Source organism: Lytechinus variegatus, chromosome 18 (assembly GCF_018143015.1).
Source record: "Lytechinus variegatus isolate NC3 chromosome 18, Lvar_3.0, whole genome shotgun sequence".
Classification (NCBI taxonomy): domain Eukaryota; kingdom Metazoa; phylum Echinodermata; class Echinoidea; order Temnopleuroida; family Toxopneustidae; genus Lytechinus; species Lytechinus variegatus.
This window is the reverse complement of record NC_054757.1, coordinates 14020938-14047668: the sequence shown is the minus strand read 5'-3', so window position 1 is coordinate 14047668 and position 26731 is coordinate 14020938. Positions and strand designations below refer to the sequence as shown.

The 26731-nt window shown below is 35.1% G+C and overlaps 1 protein-coding gene across 5 annotated transcripts in view; it reads left to right on the top strand.

Annotated features, from left to right (window-relative positions):
* Positions 1 to 26731, top strand: part of LOC121431963 (PDZ and LIM domain protein 5-like) — a 104088-nt gene that overhangs the window by 58076 nt on the left and 19281 nt on the right. For 4 of the 5 annotated variants that reach the window (XM_041629762.1, XM_041629761.1, XM_041629760.1 and 1 more), the window contains exons 6-10: positions 378 to 558; positions 2698 to 2783; positions 4009 to 4026; positions 7414 to 7474; positions 24683 to 24760. In XM_041629762.1, the coding sequence (XP_041485696.1) occupies positions 378 to 558; positions 2698 to 2783; positions 4009 to 4026; positions 7414 to 7474; positions 24683 to 24760 (424 nt within the window). The remainder of the gene's footprint in view (positions 1 to 377; positions 559 to 2697; positions 2784 to 4008; positions 4027 to 7413; positions 7475 to 24682; positions 24761 to 26731) is intronic. The other variant, XM_041629759.1, reaches the window with a different exon arrangement.

Sequence of the window (26731 nt, the reverse complement as noted above, 5' to 3'; positions counted from 1 at the left end):
TAATAATAGTAGTAGTGGTAGTAGTAGTAGTGGTAGTAGTAGTAGTAGTAGTAGTAGTAGTAGTAGTAGTAGTAGTAGTAGTAGTAGTAGTAGTAGTAGTAGTAGTAGTAGTAGTAGTAGTGGTAGTAGTAGTAGTAGTAGTAGTAGTAGTAGTAGTAGTAGTAGTAGTAGTAGTAGTGGTGGTAGTAGTAGTAGTAGTAGAAGTTGTAGCAAGAGTAGAAGTAGTAGTAGCAGCAGCAGCAGTAGTAGCAGAAGTAGTAGTAGTCGTAGGAGTGGTAATAGTAGAAGTAGTACTTGTAATTGTAATAATGGAAGTACCATTTTTATAATAACCCTCTGTCTCACTGTCTTATCTTCCAATATACGAATCTCTTCAGATTATGGAGGTCAGCCAGCATCAGCCCCGGCACCAGCCCCGGCCCCAGCACCAGCCGCTGCACCTGGTTATCGACCAAGCGGAACTCGGTCTGTTAGGGCTCCCGTCGCTAAGCCATCATCCGGAGGCGCCCAGCCAGCGAATGCCTTGCCAGTCTGTTCTAAATGTGGTGAAAATATTATGTAAGTTTAACACAAATTGATGTACAGTCAACCCTGTCTATCAAAGGGGAAGTTCACACTGAAGAAAAGTAAAAAATAGTAAAAGTGGTAAGAATAGAAGAAATAATTAAAATACATTGATGAAGGTTTGAGAAAAATGCATAAAAGATTATAAAAATCTAAAGTCATTGATTTGTGACGTCATATAATGATAATAGCTGGAATTATATAGCGCTTTTTGCCTGAGGATGCAAAGTGCTGCTATTATTATCCCAGCTTTTACGTGAGCTACTATTACCGGCGCTCAGTGCATTCAAAGAATTAATCCTGCCATGTACCCTTTCACCTGACCTGGGTCGAAAAAAAAACCACGCCATGGCTAAGATTTAAACCCACGGACGGCCCTCTGTTTGAAAGGCGAGAGCCATGTACCCTTTCACATGACCTGGGTCGAAAAAAAAACACGCCATGGCTAAGATTCAAACCCACAGCCCTCTGTTTGAAAGGCGAGAGCCATGTACCCTTTCACATGACCTGGGTCGAAAAAAAAAAACACGCCATGGCTAAGATTCAAACCCACGGCCCTCTGTTTGAAAGGCGAGAGCCATGTACCCTTTCACATGACCTGGGTCGAAAAAAAAACACGCCATGGCTAAGATTCAAACCCACGGCCCTCTGTTTGAAAGGCGAGAGCCATGTACCCTTTCACATGACCTAGGTCGAAAAAAAAACACGCCATGGCTAAGATTCAAACCCACGGCCCTCTGTTTGAAAGGCGAGAGCCATGTACCCTTTCACCTGACCTGGGTCAAAAAAAAGAACACGCCATGGCTAAGATTCAAACCCACGGCCCTCTGTTTGAAAGGCGAGAGCCATGTACCCTTTCACCTGACCTGGGTCGAAAAAAAAACACGCCATGGCTAAGATTCAAACCCACGGCCCTCTGTTTGAAAGGCGAGAGTCAGAAACACTAGACCATTATGTGCCAACAATATACAAGCAACGGCCCTATTGTCATGTAAAATAAATTTCAATTTTTAAATGGTTCGTGATTTATCATATTTTATATCTTTCAGGAGAGGGTGTGAAATAATTTATCTATTGATATGCTAAAACTGCAATAAAAACTTTTTTCAATTTTTGAAAGATAAGACATTTCATTATTTTTTTGCTATACACTAGGTAGGGATTGCTGCTCGCATATGACTTTTTTACAAATAAAGAAAAATTGAAATTCTAATAACTTCTTTATTCTTTGATGGATTTTCCTCAAACCTTCATCAATATGTGTTATTTTTTTCTGCTATTTTTACAATTACTTTTTGGCAGGATGAACTTTCCTTTTAAGTCTGCCAAAGGGAAACAGAAAACACCCCAAAACACACGCACATTATTAATTAATCCTGAATTCTTCCAAGCCAAATTTCAAGCAGCTTTAGAGGACAAGTCCACCTCAACAAAAAGTTGATATGAATAAAAAAAATCCAACAAACATAACACTGAAAATTTCATCAAAATCAGATGTAAAATAGGAAAGTTATGAAATTTTAAAGTTTCGCTTAATTTCACAAAATAGTTATATGCACATCTTGGTCGGTATGCAAATGAGGAGACTGATGACGTCATCCACTCACTATTTCTTTTTTATTTCATTATGTGAAATATGAAATGTTCTAATTTTCTCCACATTGTCAAGTGAAACAGATTTATTTCTCCCTGAACACGTGGAATTGGCATTGTTTAATATTATATGGTTCAGTCAAGTTGTTCTTTAGTGTCAAATCTGTTAAAAAAATGAAATATTGTATAATTCAAACAATAAAAAACAAAAGAAATAGTGAGAGACATCATCGCCTGTCTCATTTGCATGTCACTGAGTTGTGCATATCACTATATCATGGTTTGTGAAAAATAGGCGAAACTTTAAAATGTCATAACTTTCTTATTTTACATCAAATTTTGATGAAATTTTCAACGTTATGCTAGTTTGATTTTTCTCTATTTATTCAAATCTACATTTTTTCTGGGATGGACTTGACCTTTAATATACATGACAAAATCAAGTACAGTTATCATATGTGAATGATCCTTCACTATTTTATTATGACTAACACATAATTTTGTTTCACCATTCACAATATTTCATTTCAACGTATACAGGGGTCCATTTGTGAAGGTGCGCGGTAAACCCCTTATGCCGGAATGCTTTACCTGTGAATCATGTGGCACATCTCTACGCAATAAAGGTAAGTACTTGGTATCTCACGAAGGAAAATCGCCCCATTGATATCAGGTGGGGTGATAGGGTAAATATCTTATGTGGAATAATGTCATATGGGATTAATGATTTTATCTTATGGGGTTGATATCTTATGAGGTTAATGATCTTGTGGTGTAAATGATTTTTGGAGTTCGTGTTTTATTAGGTTAATAATCTTATGGAGTTAATGATCTTATGGGGTTGATATTCATATGGGGTTTACGAACTTATGGGGTTGATATCATAAAGGGTTAATATGGGGTTAATGATCTTGTAGAGTTAATATCGTAAAGGGATGATATTCATATGGGGTTAATGATCTTATGGGGTTTATATTTATATGGGGTTTACAAACTTATGGGGTTGATATTCATATGGGGTTAATGATTTTATGGGTTAATATCATTTAGGGTTAATGATCTTTGATATAGGGTTAATATCATAAAGGGTTAATATGGGCTTAATGATCTTGTAGGGTTAATATCGTAAAGGGATGATATGGGCTTAATGATCTGATAGGGTTAATATCATAAAGGGTTAATATGGGGTTAATGATCTTATAGGGTTAATATCATAAAGGGTTAATATGGGGTTAATGATTTGATAGGGTTAATATAAAGGATTGATATGGGGTTCATATATTATTTGGTTGATATTCATATGGGTTAACAATCTTTTTGGGTTAATGATCACTGAGATATATTCAAATGGGTTTCATAATCAGATGTAGTCAGTAATAGAATGCTGTCAATTAATAAGATATCGGCAATCAAATTGGATTCATAGTATGATAGAGTGATCAGATTTTGTTAATAATCAAAAGTGGTTGACCAGCTAAAAATTTAAACTTCTAAACATGTATGAAGTAAATCATACAGAGAGTGTATGATCTCAATAGAACTGAACTTGTTATACATAAATTAGCTTTTGTGAGACAAATTTCTCGTAAGTCAAACAGATATGACTTTATAGACAAAGTTACCTTTGGTCAGTTGCCGAAAGAGATTTTTAAATATCAAGCGCAAAACCCAAATATGCACATTTCATTAATTGAAAATCAAGTCGCGTTTGATTTTTTAAATGTGCGTTTGAGTGCAACTTTTTCTGCAATGGGCGCCTTATGTAACTTTATGGATTTTATAACATAAATGAAGACTTATAATCTTGAAACGAGATAAATTTTGCTCAATATTTTGTTACAACCTCCACAGACGGCGGCGAGGGAGAAGGTAAAACAAAACCTCTGAAATTAATCACAGGAGCTACATTCATGGTTGATCCTGGGGGAGCGTGTCATGAAGCCATTTTTCGGTGATTTTCGCCGAGTTGTTTGCTCTGAGCCAATCAGATGCAAGGATTTCAGTAGCTTATTACAGTTGTCAGTGAACATCACTGATGACTTGTTTCATGAAACGCTCCCCTGTTCATTAATGACTAATAAATCACTTTCCACTTCGCTTCAAGGGGTACTTATAGGGCTTCAGCTCGCCATATATCGATATTAATACCACATCACTATGATTTATTTCAATACGTTGAAAAGGTTTTTATTCTTTAACCATGCTTCAGCTAACATGAGGATGTCTTTATCATGTATAAGGAAGCACTAATTGCTTTCTCTTTCATTATGTTTAATTATATCTTTTCTTTTTCTCTTTGATGGTATATTTCGGGGCTTCCGTTCTCACTTTCTACTTTTTAAAATCTTTTTATTTTATTTTCACATTTCATCAACCACTAAACATGTACCCTATTTAGCTAATGGATGCACATTATACATACAATACTTCAAGGTCCTGTAATTTAAATCTTTAATAGCAATCAATCATGGGGGTGATTTCAACCATAAAATACAGTCCCATTATCAGAGCTGCCAACCAGTGGCGTACCTGGGATTTTCCACAGGGGGGGGGGCAAAACCGTCCGCCCCCAAAAAAATTTGACTAGCAAAAAAAAAAAAAGGTCTTCAAGCTCGTCGGGGGGGGCAAAAAAGTTTTTTCAAGCTTGTCAGGGGGGCAGGGATACGACCTTTGCATGGGTTGTGGGCAGACTGTCCCCCCTGCCCCCCCCCCCCCCCCCCGTAGGTACGCTAGCGCTGCCAACTATTAAAAAAAAGTCATAATTACTACGTATTTCGTGTCAAATTACGACATTACGCTTTTGACCTTAGTTATTATGCTTTTGAGCATGAACAGGTTTGCGTGTTTGATATGCACATGTAGTAAATACATTGCACAGTGGCAAACTCATCCGAAGGCAGGTGATAATGTTCATGTCACACATAATCTTGTCTCTTTGTTTTCATCGCTGCGCGCATGTTATCATGACACGCAGTGTTTTCTAGAAGTATATTTCAATTATTTGAAAATTTACTTGCCCTACTGGGCAATAGTTATGTAGCACCCTGGGAAAATGTTCCTGACAATTATCCTGTAGAGTTGGCATCTCTGCACATTGGATGCTGTTGTATTACCTCTTCAAATAAAGTTATATTACCGGTACTACGCGTGCATATGAAATTACTACTGTTATCTGAAAATTATGACTTATGAGCTACTGGATTACTACTCAATTTTTAAAGGTTGGCAGCTCTGCATTAATCATTGCTGAGCTTTATATTATGAATCAGGTTGTAAAAACGGATCTAAAGCTGCACCACAAACTCATGACATCATGATTATTCTATGATGATGTCATCATTTAAACTTGTGATGATTGGCCAAAATCTATCAAGTGACTGAAAATTTTCCTAATGACCGGTACAAGTGTAATTGGGATTAGTTCTGTTGTCCGGTCATGGTTTTGACTTGAAGATGGTTTAACAAATAACAAGGATCCATATCACTTTCTTATAAAACATATGTTGATATGCATTGCCAAGGCATTATAATAACTACACACACTTGATATTTTTGATACAGTCCAAATACCCTTGACTGCACCTCAGACATGTAAGAACTGTTCCAAAGTTACCTCGGGTGTAAAATTGGTACTAATGTTCTAAAAGATGTGTATTATTTGTATACTCGGATCTCTCTCTTCCTCATAATATGCTTTTATATTTAACATCATAATCTAATATCAAATGCAGTAATTGCAGAACATGTTGCAGCTTAACACACTTGTGTATATTGATCAGAATTAAATGTTTACCGGTATACATGTATATATGATTCAGCTATGTTTTTTACATTCTACATAAATTATAAGTCTTTAAAGTCCATGAATAAATATTTTATATCTCTCATGTCACTGCTTTTTTTATTTATCTTTTATTTCATTTCTATGCAATATTCTATAATTTTAACTTACACATTTACATATCTAGTCTGCTCAATTTGCTCCATAAAATCAGGTTTCAACTAGATATTATTTTGGTGTTTTAAATTGAAAATACAATAACAGTGTCAAATTCAAATTATGATACTTCCACAGGAACTACTATACATGTGAAAATTTTGCTTAATTAGTTACCTGAACTTGCTTTCATGCTTATTTCATGCAGCAGCAACAATTATTATGATCATCATTATTTAATTTTGAATTTACATTGGATGAAATATTGTATTAAAGCAATTAAAATATCGTCAATCTGATATATTGGTACTTTGCTTTTTGCTTATTGTATTTACCTTTACATGCTTTACAATTCATTTCTTATTTTCAAAGTTGAAGCACTCTTATTTTATGACCTTCTAATGTTTGACAAAATCAGCTTCAATCTTTCTTCAAAAGTTAATATCAGAATATCAGAATGTCACAAATCACTCTTAATAGTTCCTGCCACCAATACCCAGTCTTATGGTTCACAGTCTTTTTAATCGGCATCCCCACAACTCTGGAACAATCTACCTCAATATATCAAACAAGCAGATTCAACAGACAAATTAAAATCCATGTGAAAACCTACTTTTATGTAAAATAGCCCTTTCCTTTAGCATATGCAGCCACTCAACTGTCTACAGTCTACTGTGAACTATACATGTATTGCCCAATGTTTTTTTGCCGAAATTCCTTCTCTCTTTCTATTGTTTATTAAGCACTTAAGACATGTTTTGTGGTAAGCTTTTTACAAATAATGCTGTTATTACTATTATTATTAGAATGAATGGAAATTCATTTCCATCATTCCTGCAGAAAAATAAAAGCACCCATTGTAAGTTCCAAGTTTAAACATTATTGATTAAGTTGATGCTAGATGTGGAAGAGGTTCATCGTGGTGAAGGATTGAGTAGAAGAAATAACCAGTTGTCTCACGATGTAGCAAACGTAGTACTACGTTTGCTACATCGTGAGACAACTGGTTATTTCTTCTACTTAAGTTGATGCTATTTGTTAAATTAGATTTTCTTGAATTCTTTTTCACAAACAATGCATTCTATAAAACTAATGGGATTTATTTCAGGATATCACATTATATTCACATGGTATCCAAATTTTATCCATCCATTGAAACCAGGACCAAGATGAGTCATCTGTCTATGGAGTTCATTCCTGTTTTTTATTAAAAAAGCATAAAAGCCATGGCGACGGAGTTTATTTTTATTTTCGTAATGAAATTTATACTTGAGCGTAATTTAATATGTTTTACTCTCTCGCACCTTTTTCCCCCTCAGGATTCTTTGTTATCAATGAGCTGCTGTACTGTGAATCCTGCAAGAATCGCATCCAACGTCAGTAAGTCTTGAACAAAGCCTAAACATCCATCAGTAGTAAAAAAGGGACAGTTGAATGGGGGAAGGGGGAGGGGCAGAGGGCACTTTAGAAATGGGGATATAATAGACAGAAGTATGAGAAATACTTGAAAGTGGTGCAGGGGTGAGTGGTTCAGATGGCCAGGGTAAGTATTATTTTGGAATACTTTCCAATTTGGTGGTAAGTGCATATGAGATGCTTTTGACTTAACAGAGTTAACCTATTGACAGCAGAATTCTGTGATGCCCATTGACCTTGTACAGGTATCACCTGGTTCCCATAGCCAACAGGTTAAGTTTTCATCTCTTCTGTTATTGTCTATTGCGGAGGGCAAATTGTTATAGGACCTATCTTTAACTTCCAATAAACCCTCTTTTTTTGAAGTTGTGGTATTCATCTCGGAGGCGGTTATTGTTTATTTCAGTTCAATCTGTATTGGAATAAGTTCTATAGATCTGCAAAGCTGATTCTTATCTGGAATATGTGCTGTATTATTTGCCATATTTGTTGTATAAGGTCGATCTGTAACCTTATTTGAATAAGGTGCATCTGTCACCTCATTTGCTATATAATATGTAACTGGGACCTTTTTTTTCATGAGGTCCATCTGCAGTCTTATTTCAGTAAAGTATATTGGTCACTCCATTGGCATAGGTTTTATCTTGCACCTTATTTGCACAAGGGCTAGTGGTTACTGTACATGCATAAGGTCTAACTGACCTTACTTGCACAGGGTTTAGCTGTAAAATTGTTTTTATTTAAGGTCTAATCATACCATAAGGTTCATCTCTAACTGTGTTTTGAAAGGAATGATTCCTAGTTCACATAAGTAAAAAAAAAAGAATGGTTCCTTGTTTACCAAAGTCAAGTAGATATAAATGGTATTCAGGAGTGGAAATGGTCTTTTCAAATGCAACTTAAATGCAATGAACGACTGCGTGTCACAAATACTTGTGTAATATTTTCTTTCAAAGAAATTACTAAATGTGTGTATTTAACCATTGAACTTTCAGTACTGTTTAGACTTGTGACCTTTCATTACTTGTTTCGGTTGCCAAATAAGTAAAAAAAAATTGTTGGCAATCCTGAATCCAGACGCTGTTTCACAAAACAGGATAGTGCTATTTGATTGGCCAACCCTGTTTCACAAAACAGTATAGTGCTATTTGATTGGCCAATAGGCAATATTTAGCAATAATGTTTTAGAGTTCTTGTATTCATTGTTTTTTCTTATGGCATCGCTTTGTACCGTTTCACATGATATTGATGTTAAGTAAACCTTATGATACATAGCCATAGGTATGATCTGTAATAATGGGGAATAGCTATGAGTATTATTCCCCTTGAAGTGCATAAAATGATGCATAGTTCACTCCAGAAGAAGCTCTATTTTATAGTTCACTCCAAAGGGATTGATCCTTACTATCACTCCAATAGGAGTGTAATTAGGGACTAGATTAGCTCTTTTTTGCATTTGAAAGAGTACAGTTGGCAAAGATTTACACTCAGGTCCTTATTGCAGAAATCTGATTTGCTGAATCCTGTCATGTGACCAGTCTAGTCTGCAGGCACAGACCCTGATTGAAACTTTGATCAACAAGTGTGTCTCTCTGTCTCCACGCAAAGACTAGCACATACAAAACTTGCTGTTTCGAGGCCTTCAGTACACAAGGCATGAGTAGGCTGCACATTCAGACCCTTAACTCGAGTGAAGGGTTTGCCCAGCAGACTATGACCAGTCTTGCATTTCATGTAACAGCTGAAGTAGTTTTCAGTTGTCAATATGATCTCCCAGCGGTCAGAGAGTATCCGTTCAAAAGTACTGCTGACTGCACAAAGCTTATGCACTTTATATCATAGCCTCGGAAATGGGTGATTCTTTTTCTTTAAATATGCACTCAAAGCACCTGCTTACAGGATGATAGTTTGTAGAGTACTTAACATTCATTGGTAATCTTTTGAATTTTTCAGGACATAATCAAGGTCAAGTGCGCTTCTTTAACTTATCAGTGAATGTGCCTGGAGAAGAGCACATTACCGTACCTTAAATTCCTCATGCCATCTGTGAGATGATTTTTAACCTTTATTATCCAAATCCTGAAATTCTGCAGCCTCATTTTATCTCATACATGTGTCCTTTCTTGAAATCAGTTATTATGTCTGCACTGCCAAACTTGATGAATGCCAAGTCTTGCCTGATATTGTACATTTTCACAAAAGACAGATCTATATCTCAATGTTATAGCCAATTGAATGTATAGCATACGTGGCAATATTGCACAGATATGATATCTACATGCAATTTGAGTTATGATCAATATATATGCATTTTATTACTATCCCACCTACAAGTTTTGAATGCTGGCATTGAATGCTCTATATTTATGTATAAATGGTTTTGATTAAAATCAAAATTAGATATATGCCTATACACTGGTATGCAAATTTATGTGTATCATTATCCCATCCTGTGCCTTATAGCCCAATCCTTCCATGAATATTCATTAGTATTCAGTCTTCCAAGGAAATTGCATCTATTCTCACCGCTTTGCAATTTTTGTTGATTATCATATGTGTACATGAATCAGTCTATTTATTTCTAAAGTAGACTCATGCATATGCATTGCATTAGTATGCAAATATATGTTTATCACCAATTTGCTTGCCTTCTCGCCTAACCCTTGTCATGAATATTCATTAGTATAATTTAGTCTTCAAAGGAAACTGAATGTTTACACACTCCTTTTGTGATTCTTCTTATTGTTGTAAATTATACATGAAATAGTCTATTTATTCTTTATTTATTATAAAATATATAATCATCAATTCTATAAGGAAATGTTTTCTAAAAGTAATATACATATTTATTATTTATTATTATTTATATATTTACGTTATTTATTAGCTATGGGGTATTCATATTTATACTATTTTTCTTTACCTTTGTTATTATTAATAAAATGAATTCACTTCTGATTTTCTTGACTTCCCAACCTGAACATTTTATTTTTAGTAGTATTTTTTTCATTTTATTTTACTTTATATCATCATTGTCTTTTGCTAATCATTTCAATGTGTAAAATACATAAATGACATAAAATTCATTTTAGTTTATACTTCTATTTTCTATTCCTCATATTCTAATTTCAATGGAAAAATCCCTTTCTTGCTATTGGCAACTTTATGTCCTTATTGGTAAACAAACACAATCTCATTCAGTTCAAAGGGATGAATTTCTTCATTATTTCCCTGTTTTTGTGAATCTTTATCTTTTCCTTTTCTCTTTCAGAGAGGTGAATATAGACAATGAAGATATTTTCTTTTTGTAGCATTTCTTTTTCATGTAGTATAATAGTGACCAACAGATATAGCATATGGATATAGGTCTGATATAATCTTCTTTATTTTATTTTGATCTGTCTTTGAAACCATATTTTATTTTATTCATGACATTCATCTGAACAGGGGATGTATCACAAACAGATTTGTTTAATATCTACAACATTATTGATAGTATTTTTTGTATATGATTTTCCATAGGCTTTCAACTGTTACACTTACTGCACAATTGATTGTATATTTTGTGTAACCAGGTATTTATCATTTAGTATCCCCTCAGATTGTAAGCTTAAGAATTATCATTATTTGTTGTTTTATGCTATTATCAAATAGAAATACATAATAAGATCACTGTATATACTTGAATAAAGATTAGAAGTAGTAGAAATATGAAGAAAAAACTATTTTAATTAGAACTTATGGAAAAGATAATGATTTTAATTTTAGGATCTTATTGTGTGAATATTTATATAGTTGTAGTACCTTTTAGGAAGGATCTTGAAGGAACTTCTGAAATCTAATTTTTCTTAAAAGTAAAAAAAAAAACTTCTTTTAATTTTGTTGTTATGAAGTCAATATGTACAATGTTGCATTGTAAAATTACATTACTGCTTTACTGTAAAAACCTTTTGTTCTCTATATAGCCAAAATAAAGAGGCGTATCCAATTATTTTCTGTTTATTTTCATTTTATTTAAAAAATTATTTTTACCATTTGGGGCAATTCTATTCCTTTCTTAGGGCTATTTGTTTATTTAATTTTTTTTAAACAATTCTTTAATTTAAAGATGTTTTCTAATCTTTTTCAAAGAAGAATCTTTCTTATTCCATTCATTATCTTATTCTTCCTATTTTAGAACAACATTTTCTTATCATTTCTATGTCTAATCACTGGGAATAACTTTCTGAACTGCTCTTTTGCTTTTGTGCCTGTGCAAGCCAACTTCTGGAACTTGCTAGATTCATGTTATTCAGATGATGCGCAATTATTGAATACAAAAAGATAAAAATTAATCATGTGGAATATCTCATAGATGAAATTAAGAGGAAAAAAACATGGCATTGCCCTGGATGAGCTGTTTTACATGTGGAGTGGATTGATGGTGTGGAGTTGATATGAAATATTTTTTGTTGGTGTAAAATGTTCTTGTATACCCTTTGTCTTATTGTTAATCCAAAATTCATGATATTTACCCCAGCAATAATTGAAATGTTCAAGATCAGTAAATATTTATAGATATGTTTGATTGTAAAGTTGTTGATGGGGATTCAGGATATAGATTGCTGTTGGGGGGGTCACATTCTCTAAAAAAAATATTTGACTGGCAAAAAAAGGGGGTGGCACCAATTTGCATTTGTTGCATTTTCTAATCTGAACTTTATTGATGAAAATAAAAAGGGTCAATATCACTTATACAGGATGCAAAAGATCATTTGGTTAAGGCAGGCCGGGGGAGAGGGGGGAGTATGTGCCCCCTTTGCTCCACCCCAGGGTGTGGCACTGAGTTTATGGCACCCTCCTTCAAATCTCATGAATGGATGCCTGTAGATAAAACTTTATTTACTTCTAATTTTCCTTGGGCTTTATCCTCTGATGTTGGCAACCATGAAGTGCTACAATTCTCTGTCCTTAACCCTCTACAGTGATCCGTTTTCACAGAGAAAGATTACTTGTAAAAATCCTAACTATTCATAAACTGACATTGAAATGTAGGATTGAATTATCGATCATTAAGTATTCATTTTTTCAATACAAATCAGGCAAAAACTATATATTCTTAAATTTTCAGTGGCTACATTTTACAACCGACTTCGTAAATATTAGACTATATGACAGTGGATAAACTTTAACATCACATTGAATTGGGATTTTTGAGGGCTTATTTTTATTTTCTAGGGAACCTTTGAGCATTTTGGGCTAAATTGCCATGAGCCCCCATCTTACTTTTCCCTGATACAAACCAACAGTTATGACTCTAACGATGTTGACCAGAACAGAGTTTCATTCATATTTCTGTTGTGAGAAGTTGATCGAGTCAATGTCATCATCACTACCTGTCAAACTCCACAATGTCCTTGTGCAGAATGTGCATGCCGCCCTCTGTGTTTGGGTTTGAGCCAGTGATGATGCTGTCATGGCTGTGTAATGTTGTTAATTGTTCATCGAGGGTTTCCCAAATTGAGTTATCTTACACAACTCATCAATCATCGGTGTTATCACCAGATGTGCAGAGCTTTCTGCAAAGTGAAAGGAATTTTTCCAGGCTGTTGCGCCTCCGCCTCCATTGTGAGCTTTCTTAACAAAACTCTTCCAAAGGGAAAGCTCAGAAGAGAGAGGAGTTTGTCCATTAAATGGAACATATTAACCTTGTCTCTTCTTTCAGAACTGAGACTTGAAGGAAGTTCTTTCTGCAAGAGCACAAGTACAAATTGGTGCTGGTGCAAAGTTCCAATTTTAATCTAAGTTTAAGAAAGCAAATTTTCACAGATTTTCTGTTTCACATCGAACCCAAAGCCATTGTATTATATGTTTTGTGGTGATTGTCTATGTATTGTCTTGAGTTCGATTCTGTGATGACTGTATGCTGATTGTGCGATTGTCAAGAAGGTCATTCGATCTTGAAAATAAGGATCATATTTTGAAAGATGAGACGGTAATATACCAGGGTCCCCTTTCTATGCAGTCATTCCCCGTCACTTATGGGGGCCCCCTTATGAGTTAGAGTGAACTAGCCTTGCGAGAGGTGGTGATGACATTGCAGTGGAGATAAATAGGTCAGGGGGAAAAGATGAGGAAAAGGTAATGCCTTTGAAATTGAGTTTAATGACGTTGCCCCCTTGGGTAGATTGGTATGTGGATGGTGATTGACGGCCCAAGATGCTCCCACAGCGCTCATCTTGGTTATGTGTGGTTGATATGAGAGAGAGGGGAAGAAGATGGAGCTGCGAAAAAGTTAAAAGCAGCGGGGATGATGGCTCAAGACTTTGCCTTCCTCCCGTGCTATGAACCTTTACATTCTAAAGATGGCCGCCAAGGATAGGGGGCTACTGTCGTTTCCGTCGGGATTGGGGTTAATTGGATAGCCAGTTTGTTTTTTCTGCGTGTAGAGCGTCGTAGAGAGTGCGTCGTTGGGTGTCTCTTTTGTCCGTCACCATGTTTTTGCTACGCCTGGGTTCGTCGACGGCTACAACAAAGTAAATATGGCATGATAATTTTATTTTCTTTGATCACCATCGAAGTGTTGATATTTGATTGGATTTGTTTGTTTTTATTTAATATTAGTATCTGCCTGCAGTGATCTGCCCCATGTCAAATGAACCTGCATCTAGTCTTGTTTTCAGACACCACCGGGGTCTTGTGATGCTTGTGTTTCAGTTGTATTATTCTCTTTGCATTGCAATTATACCTGACCAATCAAGGCAGAATATAAGTTATTTGATAATTATTTCAAACAATGAAAGTGGAGGATTTAAAAAAATAAAACTCTGATGGTACTGTTGATGAACTTTGACACCAGGGTTAGTCTTACTTTCAGCTTGCCCAAGCAGGGTGCTACATAACATTTTAGAAGCGCTTGCACTGTCGGGCATGTAAATTTGTAAATAGTTGGAATATACTTGCTCGAAAATCTATTGCGCTTTTCTGAAAAATCCTTGAAAACAAAGTTTTACCTCTTCAAAAGAAATCCATTTTTATCCATTGAATCAATCCAAGGATTTGCAATGGTTCCATTTTACATAGATTTTTTGAAAATCTTGTTAAACACGTTTTTCCCTTTTTGATACCAGAATCAAGCTAGCCTGTTTATTTTTGTTTGTTTCTTTGTTTTTTGTGTATGTTCGTTTGTTTTTGCTAGTATATCTGTGTGTTTCTCTTATGAGGATGGAAAAAATAATTGTACCTTGAAACAATTATGTGAATCTTTCTGTATGCATGTTCTGGTAAGCTTTTGGAATCTCCTTTGGTCCCATCCATATCCAATTTTATGAGTATTTTGAAATCATACCAGCATTTTACAGAACATTTATTCATATAAGTTGGCCTTGGTGTTTATTTTTTTCCTATGTTAAAATTATTATTGTACCAAACAAAGACCCATTTTGCATGAGTTTTTCATACATGTTTTATTAATGAGGTTCAGTTACACGACGCCTCTTCTGAGATAACTCCTCTGGTTGCCTGTACGTCAAAGAATTTCATTCAAAATTCTGTTAATTGTATATAAATCATTAATCGGTCAAGCCCCACATTACATTACAGAATTACTTAAACTTAAAACCCAATCACACAGTCGAATCCTGCGAAGTTCTACAGATAAACTATTGTTTCAGATCCCATTTCACAAAACAAAAGTCACACTTGGTGATCATGCATTTGCACATGCTGCCCCCAAACTATTGAATAGCCTGCCAATCGATATAAGAAGCTTTCCATCCTTGGCTCTCTTCAAATCAAAATTAAAAACATATCTCTTTAGTTAAGAAAATATGCTGTGTAGACAGTAAAAAGAGCTCTGAACAAGTGCAGCTGAATATATCCATATAAAAGCCGCGCTATATAAATTAATGTTTATAAGATATTGTTAGTGATTTCAGCCATAGAATTTATCTGCCTTTGGGCCTAGTAGCAGTGGGTTACACTGGCACTGGTCTAACGGTCCCAGACCAGTGAAAGTTGCTGTCCAGACCAGAATAACTGGTCCAACATGACCAGTAAAAATCTATAAAACTGATAAAATTATATTTTCTCCTCTTTTGGAAGTTATAAAAATGGCTCTGGTAACTTAAAAAAAGAGAGAATTGTCTCTCATGAAGAATCTTGTGTGTACTGTTATGGGGTTTGCTTGTTTGGGGGGGGGGCAATAATAAACAGAAAAATAAACTCTCTTTTTTCCCTTTATTTTGGGTGAGCAGTAAATTTTAGGTTCAGACCAGTAAATAATGGAAAAAACTGGTCCAACCTGACAAGTAGGTAGGTAGGTAAATTTTATTGTCTTAGTTAATGCAGTTTTCTAAGACCCAGGAGAAATATAAACATGTTGAAAGTACAGACCCTTATTCTATAGGTACAGTCGAGCCCCCCCGGAAGGGGGGTAGGCATCACCACGCATTCAACGGTCAATTATATTTGTCTTTAATAATTTACGTTATTTCCCAAGTTTCTAGGAGATTCAACATAGATAAACATTCAGTCTCAACTTGGTATTTATGTTTTAGACTTATAAAGACTTAACATAAGGAAAAACTAGATTGTGCATAGCATGTACTTTGAAAGAATATTTTGCACATGTAATTCAAATTCCTTTTTGCCCGTTGCAGAAAGAATTGAAATCAATCGCAACTCTAAAAATCATTCGCAACTTGATTTCCAACCAATCAACAGCACGCATTTGGGACTTGCGATAGATTTTTTGATCTGTGTTCAAATGCATCTCTTTCTGCAACGGACCCCAGTTCATATAAATGTCATGAATGAAATCATATACAAGATGGCTTTAAGTATCAATCCATCTTCTGAGAATAGTGACCTTGTCTCATTTTCTGCTTGCTTGCAAAAGGGCACTTCCTCTATACTTTAACATTTATAGTTTAATGCCCCTGTTGCACTGAGCAGGTGATGTGAAGTATATACATTAATCATCATTAGTACACCAGATGATGTATAAAATGACCTATGACTATAATCAAAGGATCATTTGTGAAATCGATTGTATACATGTATAGTGATATGCCAAACACGTGTAGGTAATCCCACTGCATTGCAATGTGTTCAACATTGGGGACTTATACCATTGGTAAAAATATCATTTAACAGTCAAAATATATGTTTTTTAGTTTATTTGAAACTTCTTTTTATACTTCTCATTTGGTACATTGTTCTTGAAGGGATTTTTGCTCCAACCTTGTGATAAATATCAATATTTATCACTGCACCCCCACCATTTCTCACTGAATATTATGTTCATCTCATACCCCTTTTATACTGCATCTTTCCCTGGCAAGCTTTGCCGGCGAAGAGGAAAGTGTCCAGTATGAAAGGTACACAGGAGAACTTCTCCACCTCTCAAGGTGAAGAACTTATTAACTCATGACACCCAAATTGTTCATATTTGTCTGGGAATAATAACTGAAGTATTTTTTTCATTATGAAAGCAAAAGGAAACAAAATATTAAACATAAGAAATATACAATATAAACAGAATTTTGAATTTTGGCTCCCCATACTTTTAGCACAAAGTTAGACCGTGGTCTACGTTAAACCTGACTTCATATACACTAAGTGGTGTTAGACCAAATAGTTATTTGATGAATTAGTTGTAGGCTAACTGGCTAACTAATATTAGACCACAGGGGATGAGACTAAACAAAAAGGCGACAAAACGGGTGGGAGACGTGTTGCAGTTTAGTGATGGGATGTGATCTATCAAATAACATACATTCCAATTTGGAATGTATAGATAATCAAATGGTAGGCACTGATATGTCTGCAATGTAAATCAAATTTAATTGGGCATCTGCTTTATGTTGTCAATATATATATTAAAAACATAGTTAGGTATTCTCATAGCATTAAATAGGTTAACTTAAACTTATCTTTGCTCAAACTTTAAGTGCCTGTCGCCCTCACTTCATCAAGAATAGGTGATCTTGTTCCTGTATTGAGAAAGTACCCTTACTTCAAAATTACGAACGAATGAAAAGATAGATAATGAGAATGAACAAAATTGATAAATAAAGAAATAAGTAAATTAGTAAACCAATAAATGATTAATAAATGTATAAAGCTATATAAATGATGATTGAATTAGTTTTAAGGAATGAATCAAATAAAATGATAATAATGATAGAAAAATGAAATATTGAAGAGAAATTAATTGTAAAGATTATACCAAATGAAATAGTAAATTCTAAAGTATTGAAAAATTCAAACAATGCTAATGAATTGTGGTCAAGTCAGGAATTATCATCCCATACTTGAATATTTGCAGTAAGCAATAAGTTTTAGAGATATCTGTAGTGGAAGAAATGTTATATTGTTGTGTCCTGGCAAAGTTTTAGCAAGCCAAATTTATAAGAAATATGTGTAATGAAAAAAAGCGGTACAAACCTAATCTAGCAATTAAAAAAACTTTTTCAATGTAGACAAAATTTTGAAAATGAATTTGCTTGACAACCTTTAAAAAAATGTATATTAATATCAGTATGAAGAATTTAATGACACTTTCAAATGATAAATGACAGAAGTAGTTCACTTTCTTTCCTGTTGCCTGTCATTACACATTCAGGCAAATGTGTATGACATAAATACGAGCACTGGTCTCTTTTATGATCTGCCAACTGAATTTTCTCTGTAAGCGTCCCCCCTCCCCCTTCCCTATTCATGCCCTGCCACATCCCCTCACCCTCCCTACCACTCCCCACCCCTACCTTCACCCTCCTTGACCCTTTCCCACCCATTCCATGCCCCTTCACTTACCTTCCCCACCCCACCCCTTATTCTCCCTATCCCTTTTCCCTCACCCTTCCCGACCCTTTTCCCACCCAGTCCTTTCATCTTTCTTTCTCCACCCTTACCTTTATCCTCCCTTTCCCTTACCCTCCTCGTTGCTTCCCCCATCCCATCACTACCCTACCATTACCCCTCACCCTCCCTACCACTGCCCCATCCTTCCCCTGTCCTCCCTAACCCTCCCTGACCCTTTCCCCACCCCTACCCAACCATTACCCCTCCTCACACACTCACCCACCCTTCCCTTATCCTCCAAGACCCTACCCTTTCCCTGCCCCTTCCATTTACCCTCCCCACCCCTTCCCTTATCCTCCCTATCACTTCCCCTAACCCTCCCTACCCCCCCCACCATCACCCTTCCTTTGTCCTCTCTATCCCTTTCCCTCACCCTCCATGACCCCTTCCCTCTCCCCTTGCCATGTCCCCATAAACCTGACAAAGCTGGGAACTTCAAGGAGGATCAAGGGGTTCAATCGTCCCCTTTTTGGTATGTGTTATCTCTTGTAGTATAAATTGATACAGTCCCATGTGTTACTATCTAAGTTGTTTCACTACATGGGATTTAAGTTCATACTGTGCTTAACGTACCGACTCAGTGGGTAAGTTATAGCAAAATGAACTTAAGACTACTTTGAGTTTTAAAGTATTCAAAAAGAATGAAAATGGTTGTGAAATTACTCTCGGAAAATGGTTTTATTAGGTATATCTTTCATTTTTGGTCATTTATATTTAAGAAGTTAAAACCAAAAACAACTTTCCATTATTTTTCAGAGTGCAATATAAGAATAAACATCCAATAAAATGAAAAATATATCTATTTAATTAGTGAAATCAAGATAGCATTGACCATGAAGTCATGAACTTATGTAACGTTGCCTATTTTAACAAAAAAGCATAAGCACGCAATTGTTCTAGGAATTTTCCTGCTTTCCTTTAAACCCAGTCTATGAGATACCTTACTCTACCCCATATTCATTTACGATGATATTGATAGCTAGATAATGATGGCAAGGCTTGCATCTGTCATCGCTTATCAATGTGCTTAAAGATATACCCTTGCCGCTCATTGAACAAGATTGTTCAAATCATTTCAGTAATAGGTTTGCCTCGGTCATAAATAATCTTACAGAAATTTACCAAACATGTTTCTTGCTATTAGAGATAAGTGAATTCAGTTTGCAAACATTTAGCAAATGGGTTGGAAGAAACACATTTTGATTTGAAATGTTGCTGATTTTTTGTACAAATAAGATGCATTGATTTTGAGTTAATGGGTCACATAAAGTGCATAGTAGGATATTATAATTGCCAATTTAGGGATTGACCGAATTAAGTGATTTTCCACATAAAAACAAATGTTTTCCTAAGTCCATGGCATGTGCCCAATGTGTTTGTAAGGGGGGTCTCTTTTAGCGAGTGACACGGCTGCAAATTGGCAATCGGTCGGAATGCCAGCATGTATGATAGTACACGGATACACCGCAGCAGATGGCCCCTATGGTATGGCAGCTATGCCGTGGCCTTTTATGCTTGGCCTATACCCATCCGCTCAATGCTCTCTATCCCTGCCCGCCCTCCCCTCCTTATCTACCATCCACACTGAGTAATTTGCGTAAGGCTCCTTCGTCTGGCCAAGTCCTCTCTCGGCTCGAATAATCCAGAATTTTTGGCACTGGAAAAATAAAGGACCTCGCTCATTGTATTGGGATAGATTTTTGTTTGTTTACAGAGGCTGGTAAGAAGCATGACTTCTTTTTTAAATCATTGTTGTTCATTCTGCTCTTGAGGCCTTGGTTCTTGTCGTTTATTGAGTGAGTTGGTACACATCTACCCCGGATATCATTCAACATGCATCTTGCTATCCTGAAGCATCGTACCGCTCTCCTAACCAAACTCCCGTCCATCGCACATTCCTTGTCAACCATCCCATTAATACTGACTCTTACTCATAAGATCATTATTCGTTCCAAGTGACCTTTGACCTTGGAATGCCCCTTGTGCTGGAGACACTTCAAGTTTTTCATACCCCCCCATGCCAGCATTCAGCCAACATTGCCCGACATACCTATAACTGTAATTCTAGAATATGCATGGCTTTTGATGTATTTATTTTCATGTCATTAAAAACATTCTCGAGTCTTATGATTTGTAGGTTGTTTCCCTTGGAAGCAGTCCGTACATTCCACCACCATTCTCGAATGAACCATTCCAGCATGTATAGAATTTGAAATAGCTATTCAGCGCATGTTCATGATAGAATTATGCTCATGACTTATGAAGATTTTTTAATCTTCAAGTGCACTTTTAAGGTTCTTCAGTTTTAGTTCATGCTGTTAGCTTTCTGAGAATGATCAAGACATTTTTTCTGTTTCTAGTTCTAATGTATTCATGTAGTAGTGCTCTTCTCACAACTAGTGAGGATACAAATTATCAAAATACCCTTTGATTTTTAAAAACATTTTCAGACAATTCTTTAGATTTTCAAAGAGTTTGATGCCCATATGATTGGTCTACAATGAAAGGTTATGGATATTTTCTTTATTTATTTCCCCTCTTTGGGTATTTCTACTGTTTTTACTTTTGATATGCTGCTTTAATTGCAGATTGTTTTGTTCTCCCATTTGTTTTTTATGTTTTTTTTTTTTTGGGGGGGGGCAACATTCAGTAAAATCAGTTTCACCCATTTCATGGCAGTGTGTAATTTCAAATACAGAAGGTTTTGTTATTTGTGTTTTTACTGTTTTGGCATTATTCTAAAACATGATTTTTTTCCCCTCCTGTTTTCATTTATGGATTGCAATGGTTAATGCACAAGTGTTTGTTCTTTGTTGCTGGGATCATTCAGTATCATAATCATCACTGTTTTTACTTTTTATTGTAATTCTAATTGCCGAAGGGTGTGTACTTTGTTGTTGGCATCATTTAAAGACTTTCTCTAGAAAGCATGTCTGATGATTTTCTGAGAGTGTTTCTGTTGTATTTCTTTTTATCTGATATTCAAGGACTGAATACATTATTTTGGTTTATTTGATTGATTTGTGTGATGTTCATTGAATATTTTTTGGAAGCGTTCAGCTTTTAGTATGCAAATGATAATTCATATATATTCATCACTCTAAACAACAAGTTGTTCAAACTTTAAAATAATTGTTTAAAAATTTTCAAACAACTTGTTTTTAACATGTTACAGTGATGGGCTTAAACAAAGTGCTTCAAATTTTAAACAGTGTTTTTACAGTGTAGTGTCTGTCTAACTGTGTGCAATTCCTACTTTATCAACTTTGCATCTTGCAGTGTTGACATTCTTTCACGTGAAACTGATTTTGCCCTTAGGGAAGAATGTGTTTTTAATTCAGCCTTTCGTTTTTTGATCACGAGACAAAGGGGGCAGATTCATAAAAAGGGAAAACTTTCATGAAACAAAATATATAGTCCGTGATTTTCAATGACGACTGTTATAAGCTACTGAAATTCTTGTATCTGAGTGGCTGAGAGAAAATTTGTCAATGAAAATCACTTGCAAGATGCTCCATGAGACATGACTGATATGTTAGGCAAGGCATATGCAGGGCTCGAATTAATCCAAGGCCATGGCCTTAGATGCCCTCAGAAATGGCCTTGATGCCCTTTCAAATATTTGTAGACTTAAGGCCAAAATAACTGCCCTTTTTGCTGTGGCCTTGGTGCCCTGCGGTAATCCAGTGCATGTGCCCCATTGAAAAGTGCATTTATTATTGATGCCCTTTTTTTGGTGGCCTTGGATGTCCCATAAAGTGAAAACTGCGTGCCCTTTCCCTTAAATGCCCTTTTAAAAAATGGCCTTGCCCCTTTAAATTCTTAATTCGAGCCCTGCATATGGTATTGCTCTGATGTTGTAAATCACCCTAGGCATTATGCTCTGAACAGCAGGGACTCATTTTATAATGAGATACAACAAAGTCATACTTAAATCTTTGTGAAACAACCCCCAGGTGGGTTAATTAAGAAAAAGCATGGATTGTGAGGCTTTATGAAAAGGGCCCCAGGGCCCTGTTTTACAAAGAGTTATGATTGATCCAATGAATGGAAAACTAAAGTCAACGTCTGAAATATATGTTTCTTCAAAATGTTTTCTAGATATGATGTATATACATACATTCACTGTTCTCTTGACAATTCAGTATGCTATGCTTCTCTTTGTTTTCAAAGGACATTGTGTAAATTTCCTAAAGAAAAAAATTATGATATTGATGGATTTCCATGTACTTGACGTTGATTGGATCAGTCATAACTTTTTGTAAAACGGGGCCCTACTGTCACATTTTTTTTACTTGCTTCCTTTCAGTATAAAGCTGGAGAGCGATGATTGAGTAGTCGAAGTAGCGTTAAATTAAAACCAGATGAGTGAGGGGGGAGGGTGACATCTTTCATTTTTAAACAAACTTGTCAGACATTATTGAGATTCCTCGAAATCTTGGATCATGTTTTGACAGCAGGGTACCATTTCACAAAGCTGTTTTTAAGTATGGGCGACTCAATTGCAGGAAAGTATTTGCAATCAATTGCAAATTTCTCTCACAATTCTCTCACAATTTCTCTCACAATATGACTGATAGATCAATGATAGCTGTAAAAAGTCAATTTTTCACCCCCTGTCGCCAGATGCATTTCAGAAATTGATTGCAAATTTTTCTTCAAATGTACCAAGATTTTAGAATAGTAAAATGTGGAAGCTGTGAAACGGAAAACTTTAAAATAGTTCCTACATCTGCAAATGAATTTATCCTTATAAAAAATTTTTTTTTTAAAGTTCTATTGATAAAATAAAGTGTTGAGAAAATAAAATCAGCAAACCTGTAACTTTATTCTATGTAATTAAGATTACTTACTTCTTAATATTGAGCTGTATGTTTCATTGTTCTCTTTTTTTCAAAATTTTGTTTGATAATTTAATGATTTGGTATTGTTGGTTATGGTGCTTTGCTTTATAATCTGCAGTTGGACTGATTGTGAATTATTTTTTCTTATGATTTCATTTTCTTACGAGTGGTTTAATATTATTGTCACTGGACTCTTGAGTCAAGAGTCCAGATTAGGTCAAGAGTCTTGACCGAATCTGGGTTTTTGCAGGCTTGCATTAAGTTAGGCAATGGCTATTTGGGACTTGTTGTTTATAAGCCAAATGTTATCCTATTCAACAATCCACTCAGAAAATTGCCAATATTTGAAACATATTTTTCATCTGCATCTGATACTTCAACAATTGATTTTTATTGTGAAAAGAACACGCAATCGAATTGAACTCTCACTTGCATGCCTTCATGTTTGTTTGATTTTTGGTATTAAACAGTTTAAAAGGTGGGTATCACTACTGTGAAGACAATACTTCATATCCCAATAGAATTCACTGTTTCTTGAGGGCGATAATGTAAACAAGATGACTTCATCACCAGGCCTTAATCTTCTAGATTTTTAGGACTAGGCCACGTTTCCATAGGGTACATTTCTATATATTACAGTACAAATGGGGAAAAGTTTTAAAAAGGGAGAGTACAAAAAAACTCCAGGGCAAATGAGAAGAGGATCAATTCCAGCCAACAGAGTACCCATAGCAATGACCTTCATTGGCCTTCGATCGGTTCAACTCCTGCATCACTTAAATTATTTTTAGATCAAAGCTCAGGTTTAGATAGGACACACAGATTTTCATTGAAAAGTTACTTTCCCAAATTTTTGTTCTTACACAAGGATGGATTTGCTCTGTAGAAACTAGACAGACATGCTTGACATTGCAGCTTTGTCCCTAAAGCCCAGCTCACACTGCGATTCGTTGCGATCCAAATTTCAAAGAAATTGTGATAACATTTTGATATGGACATTCCAAATGTAAAATCTTACGGATCAGAGTTCAAAATAGTGGAAAGACTACTGAAATCAAAATTCAGTCCAGTTCAAGCCTCCCTGAATAAATAAAAACAAATCCAAATCATAATGACGTCATCATTGGCTGCGACTCCGAACAGGGCTTGCCGCAAAGTAAAAATAAGATTTTAGCATTCCTTACATTATGCCAAACTTAAAATAAAATCATTTTCCTTCTTGGGACTTCAATTAATGAAAATGTGATTTCTTGAAAAGTCGCATAGTGTGAACCGGGCTTAAGTGAAAGTGTCGAAACAAAAAGGATTCAGAATAAAGTAGGTCTAGGGAAAAATGAAAACAAAATGTTCCTTAGCATTATGATTCACAAGGCAGCTATGCCTGTAATGCGAATGTTCAATTACATGTCGACAATTCAATATATAAGGCATACTTATTTATGTTCTCTTTTTTTTCTGTGTATCTTTACCACTACCATAATAGGCCTGGTCAAGTTAACGGGAGCTCAGTCAAGTCTGCACCAAAGTCTCCTTCAAAGGCAGGACCTCCAAAAGTTGCCAAGTAGGTGCTTTTTTTAATGATTTTAATGATCATGATGGTGACGGTGATATTGAAAATGTAATGATAAAGATACTGACGATGATGATGACGGTGATGATTATGAGGAGAGTTATAATGATAATAGCAGTAGTAATCAAGTTAATAATTGTGAAAATAACGCCAGGGTAATTATGCTGCATTACTGTAGAGCGCTTGATAAAGACTTCTGATAAAGTAAGTGTTCAGTGCTATTTCAGCAATAGTAATGATTTTGATAATAATAATGATGACAATAATTGTAGTAATGATAATAATGATAATGAATTAATGATAATGAAAATAATAATAATGATAATGATAATTATAATAATAATAATAATGATAATAATGATAATTATAAGAATAATAAGAATAATTATAATAATAATAATAATAATAATAATGATAAACATAATAATGATATAAGTAATGATGATATAAGTATCTCTTACTGACATCTCGTCCCCCAAATACCCTTGAAGTACATTCATTACAAATTTTTGTTAAGACAGATGCAAATTTTCCAGATTTTCCCAGAATTTCCAAATATTTATCTATTTCAGAATTGGCAACCACCCTTTCTTACTCTGTTTATTTTAAAGAACGTCTAAATTGTAGAAGAACAAAAAAATTAGATTAACAATTGACGCATATATGAATACGATATATAAGCCCCAGTGAATTCTGACAAAAGAGTCGTACTCTGTTATTCTTTTCATTTGTCTTAGGGGCTGCGCTGCTATGTTGGGCCAGCAAGTGCTAAGCAGCCGTTGCAGCAGGCAGGCGCAGTCACCGGCTGCGTGCGTGGTCTATGCGCTTCTCAAATTATTTCCAGATGTTTTTTCTTTCCCCACTTTAATCCGTGGTGAGTGTGTGTTGACAAGTCTGCAGTTCTGCTTATATTAACCAGAAAAATATAGTTACGGTTTCTTTCTAATAACCATTCTTGCGCAGCTGTAGGGCTATATTGATTCTTTAAAATTTTTGGAAATATGAATTTCATTAATTACCCCTGTCCATAATTAATCAGATTAAAAGTCGTAAGGATATTTCCAAAATTGTTTTAGATGGGGAGGCATCCAAAATTGATTTTCTGTAATAAAAAGTAGTACCCTTTCTCTAAGTTTTATTAAAGATGGAAGTGCTATAAATAATGTTAACTACAAATTAAAACAGGTTTTGTAATGGATATTTTTCTTAGTTGTCGTAATTTATATTACAGATTATTGATGTGTATGTGTTTTGGTTTGGAGTTTTGTCTATTTGATTTTGATTTTTGTTGTTAAATTTATTGACATCACTAACTTCATATATTGCATGGATTGTACATTTGCTCTTTATGATATTGTTGTTTTGATGTGATATATTCATTTATTTATTTCATTTTATATTTATTTGCATACAAATACAACCAGTAGTATTAAATTTTGTTTTAGGTCTAAAGATGTTATTCTAATATTAACATGGAGTTAGATTGAATTCTAATAAACTCTAAGGAAAAAAAATTACCCTATGGCTTTGTGGCTTGCTGGTGCAAGAACGCCCTTAGTAAAACATTTTTGCGCACCCCATCGATGCGCACACTCTCTTACGCAATGCCCTTCCTTATGCATGCTGCTAATGGCGTTTTGTTTCCATGCGATGCACAAAAATGTGGTATTAAGGGTGTACTTTCACCGACGCACACAACAATGTACTTTAAATCCTTCAGTATATAAATGACAGAATTGAGCGAGCCAACTGGGGCTTGCTATCATTTTTCTTTTGGGCAAGATGAATTGAATTATTTGATAGGTATAAGCCTATGTACACTGTGTGTCGTAAACTTATGTGTTACCAATTGTTGATTTTGGCATGGAAGAGTGGAGTAAATTCAACAATCATGAAGAAAGTGTTTTTGTAAATAATGTTGTACATAACTTTACAAGCAGTTTTATGAAACATTCCACTTGA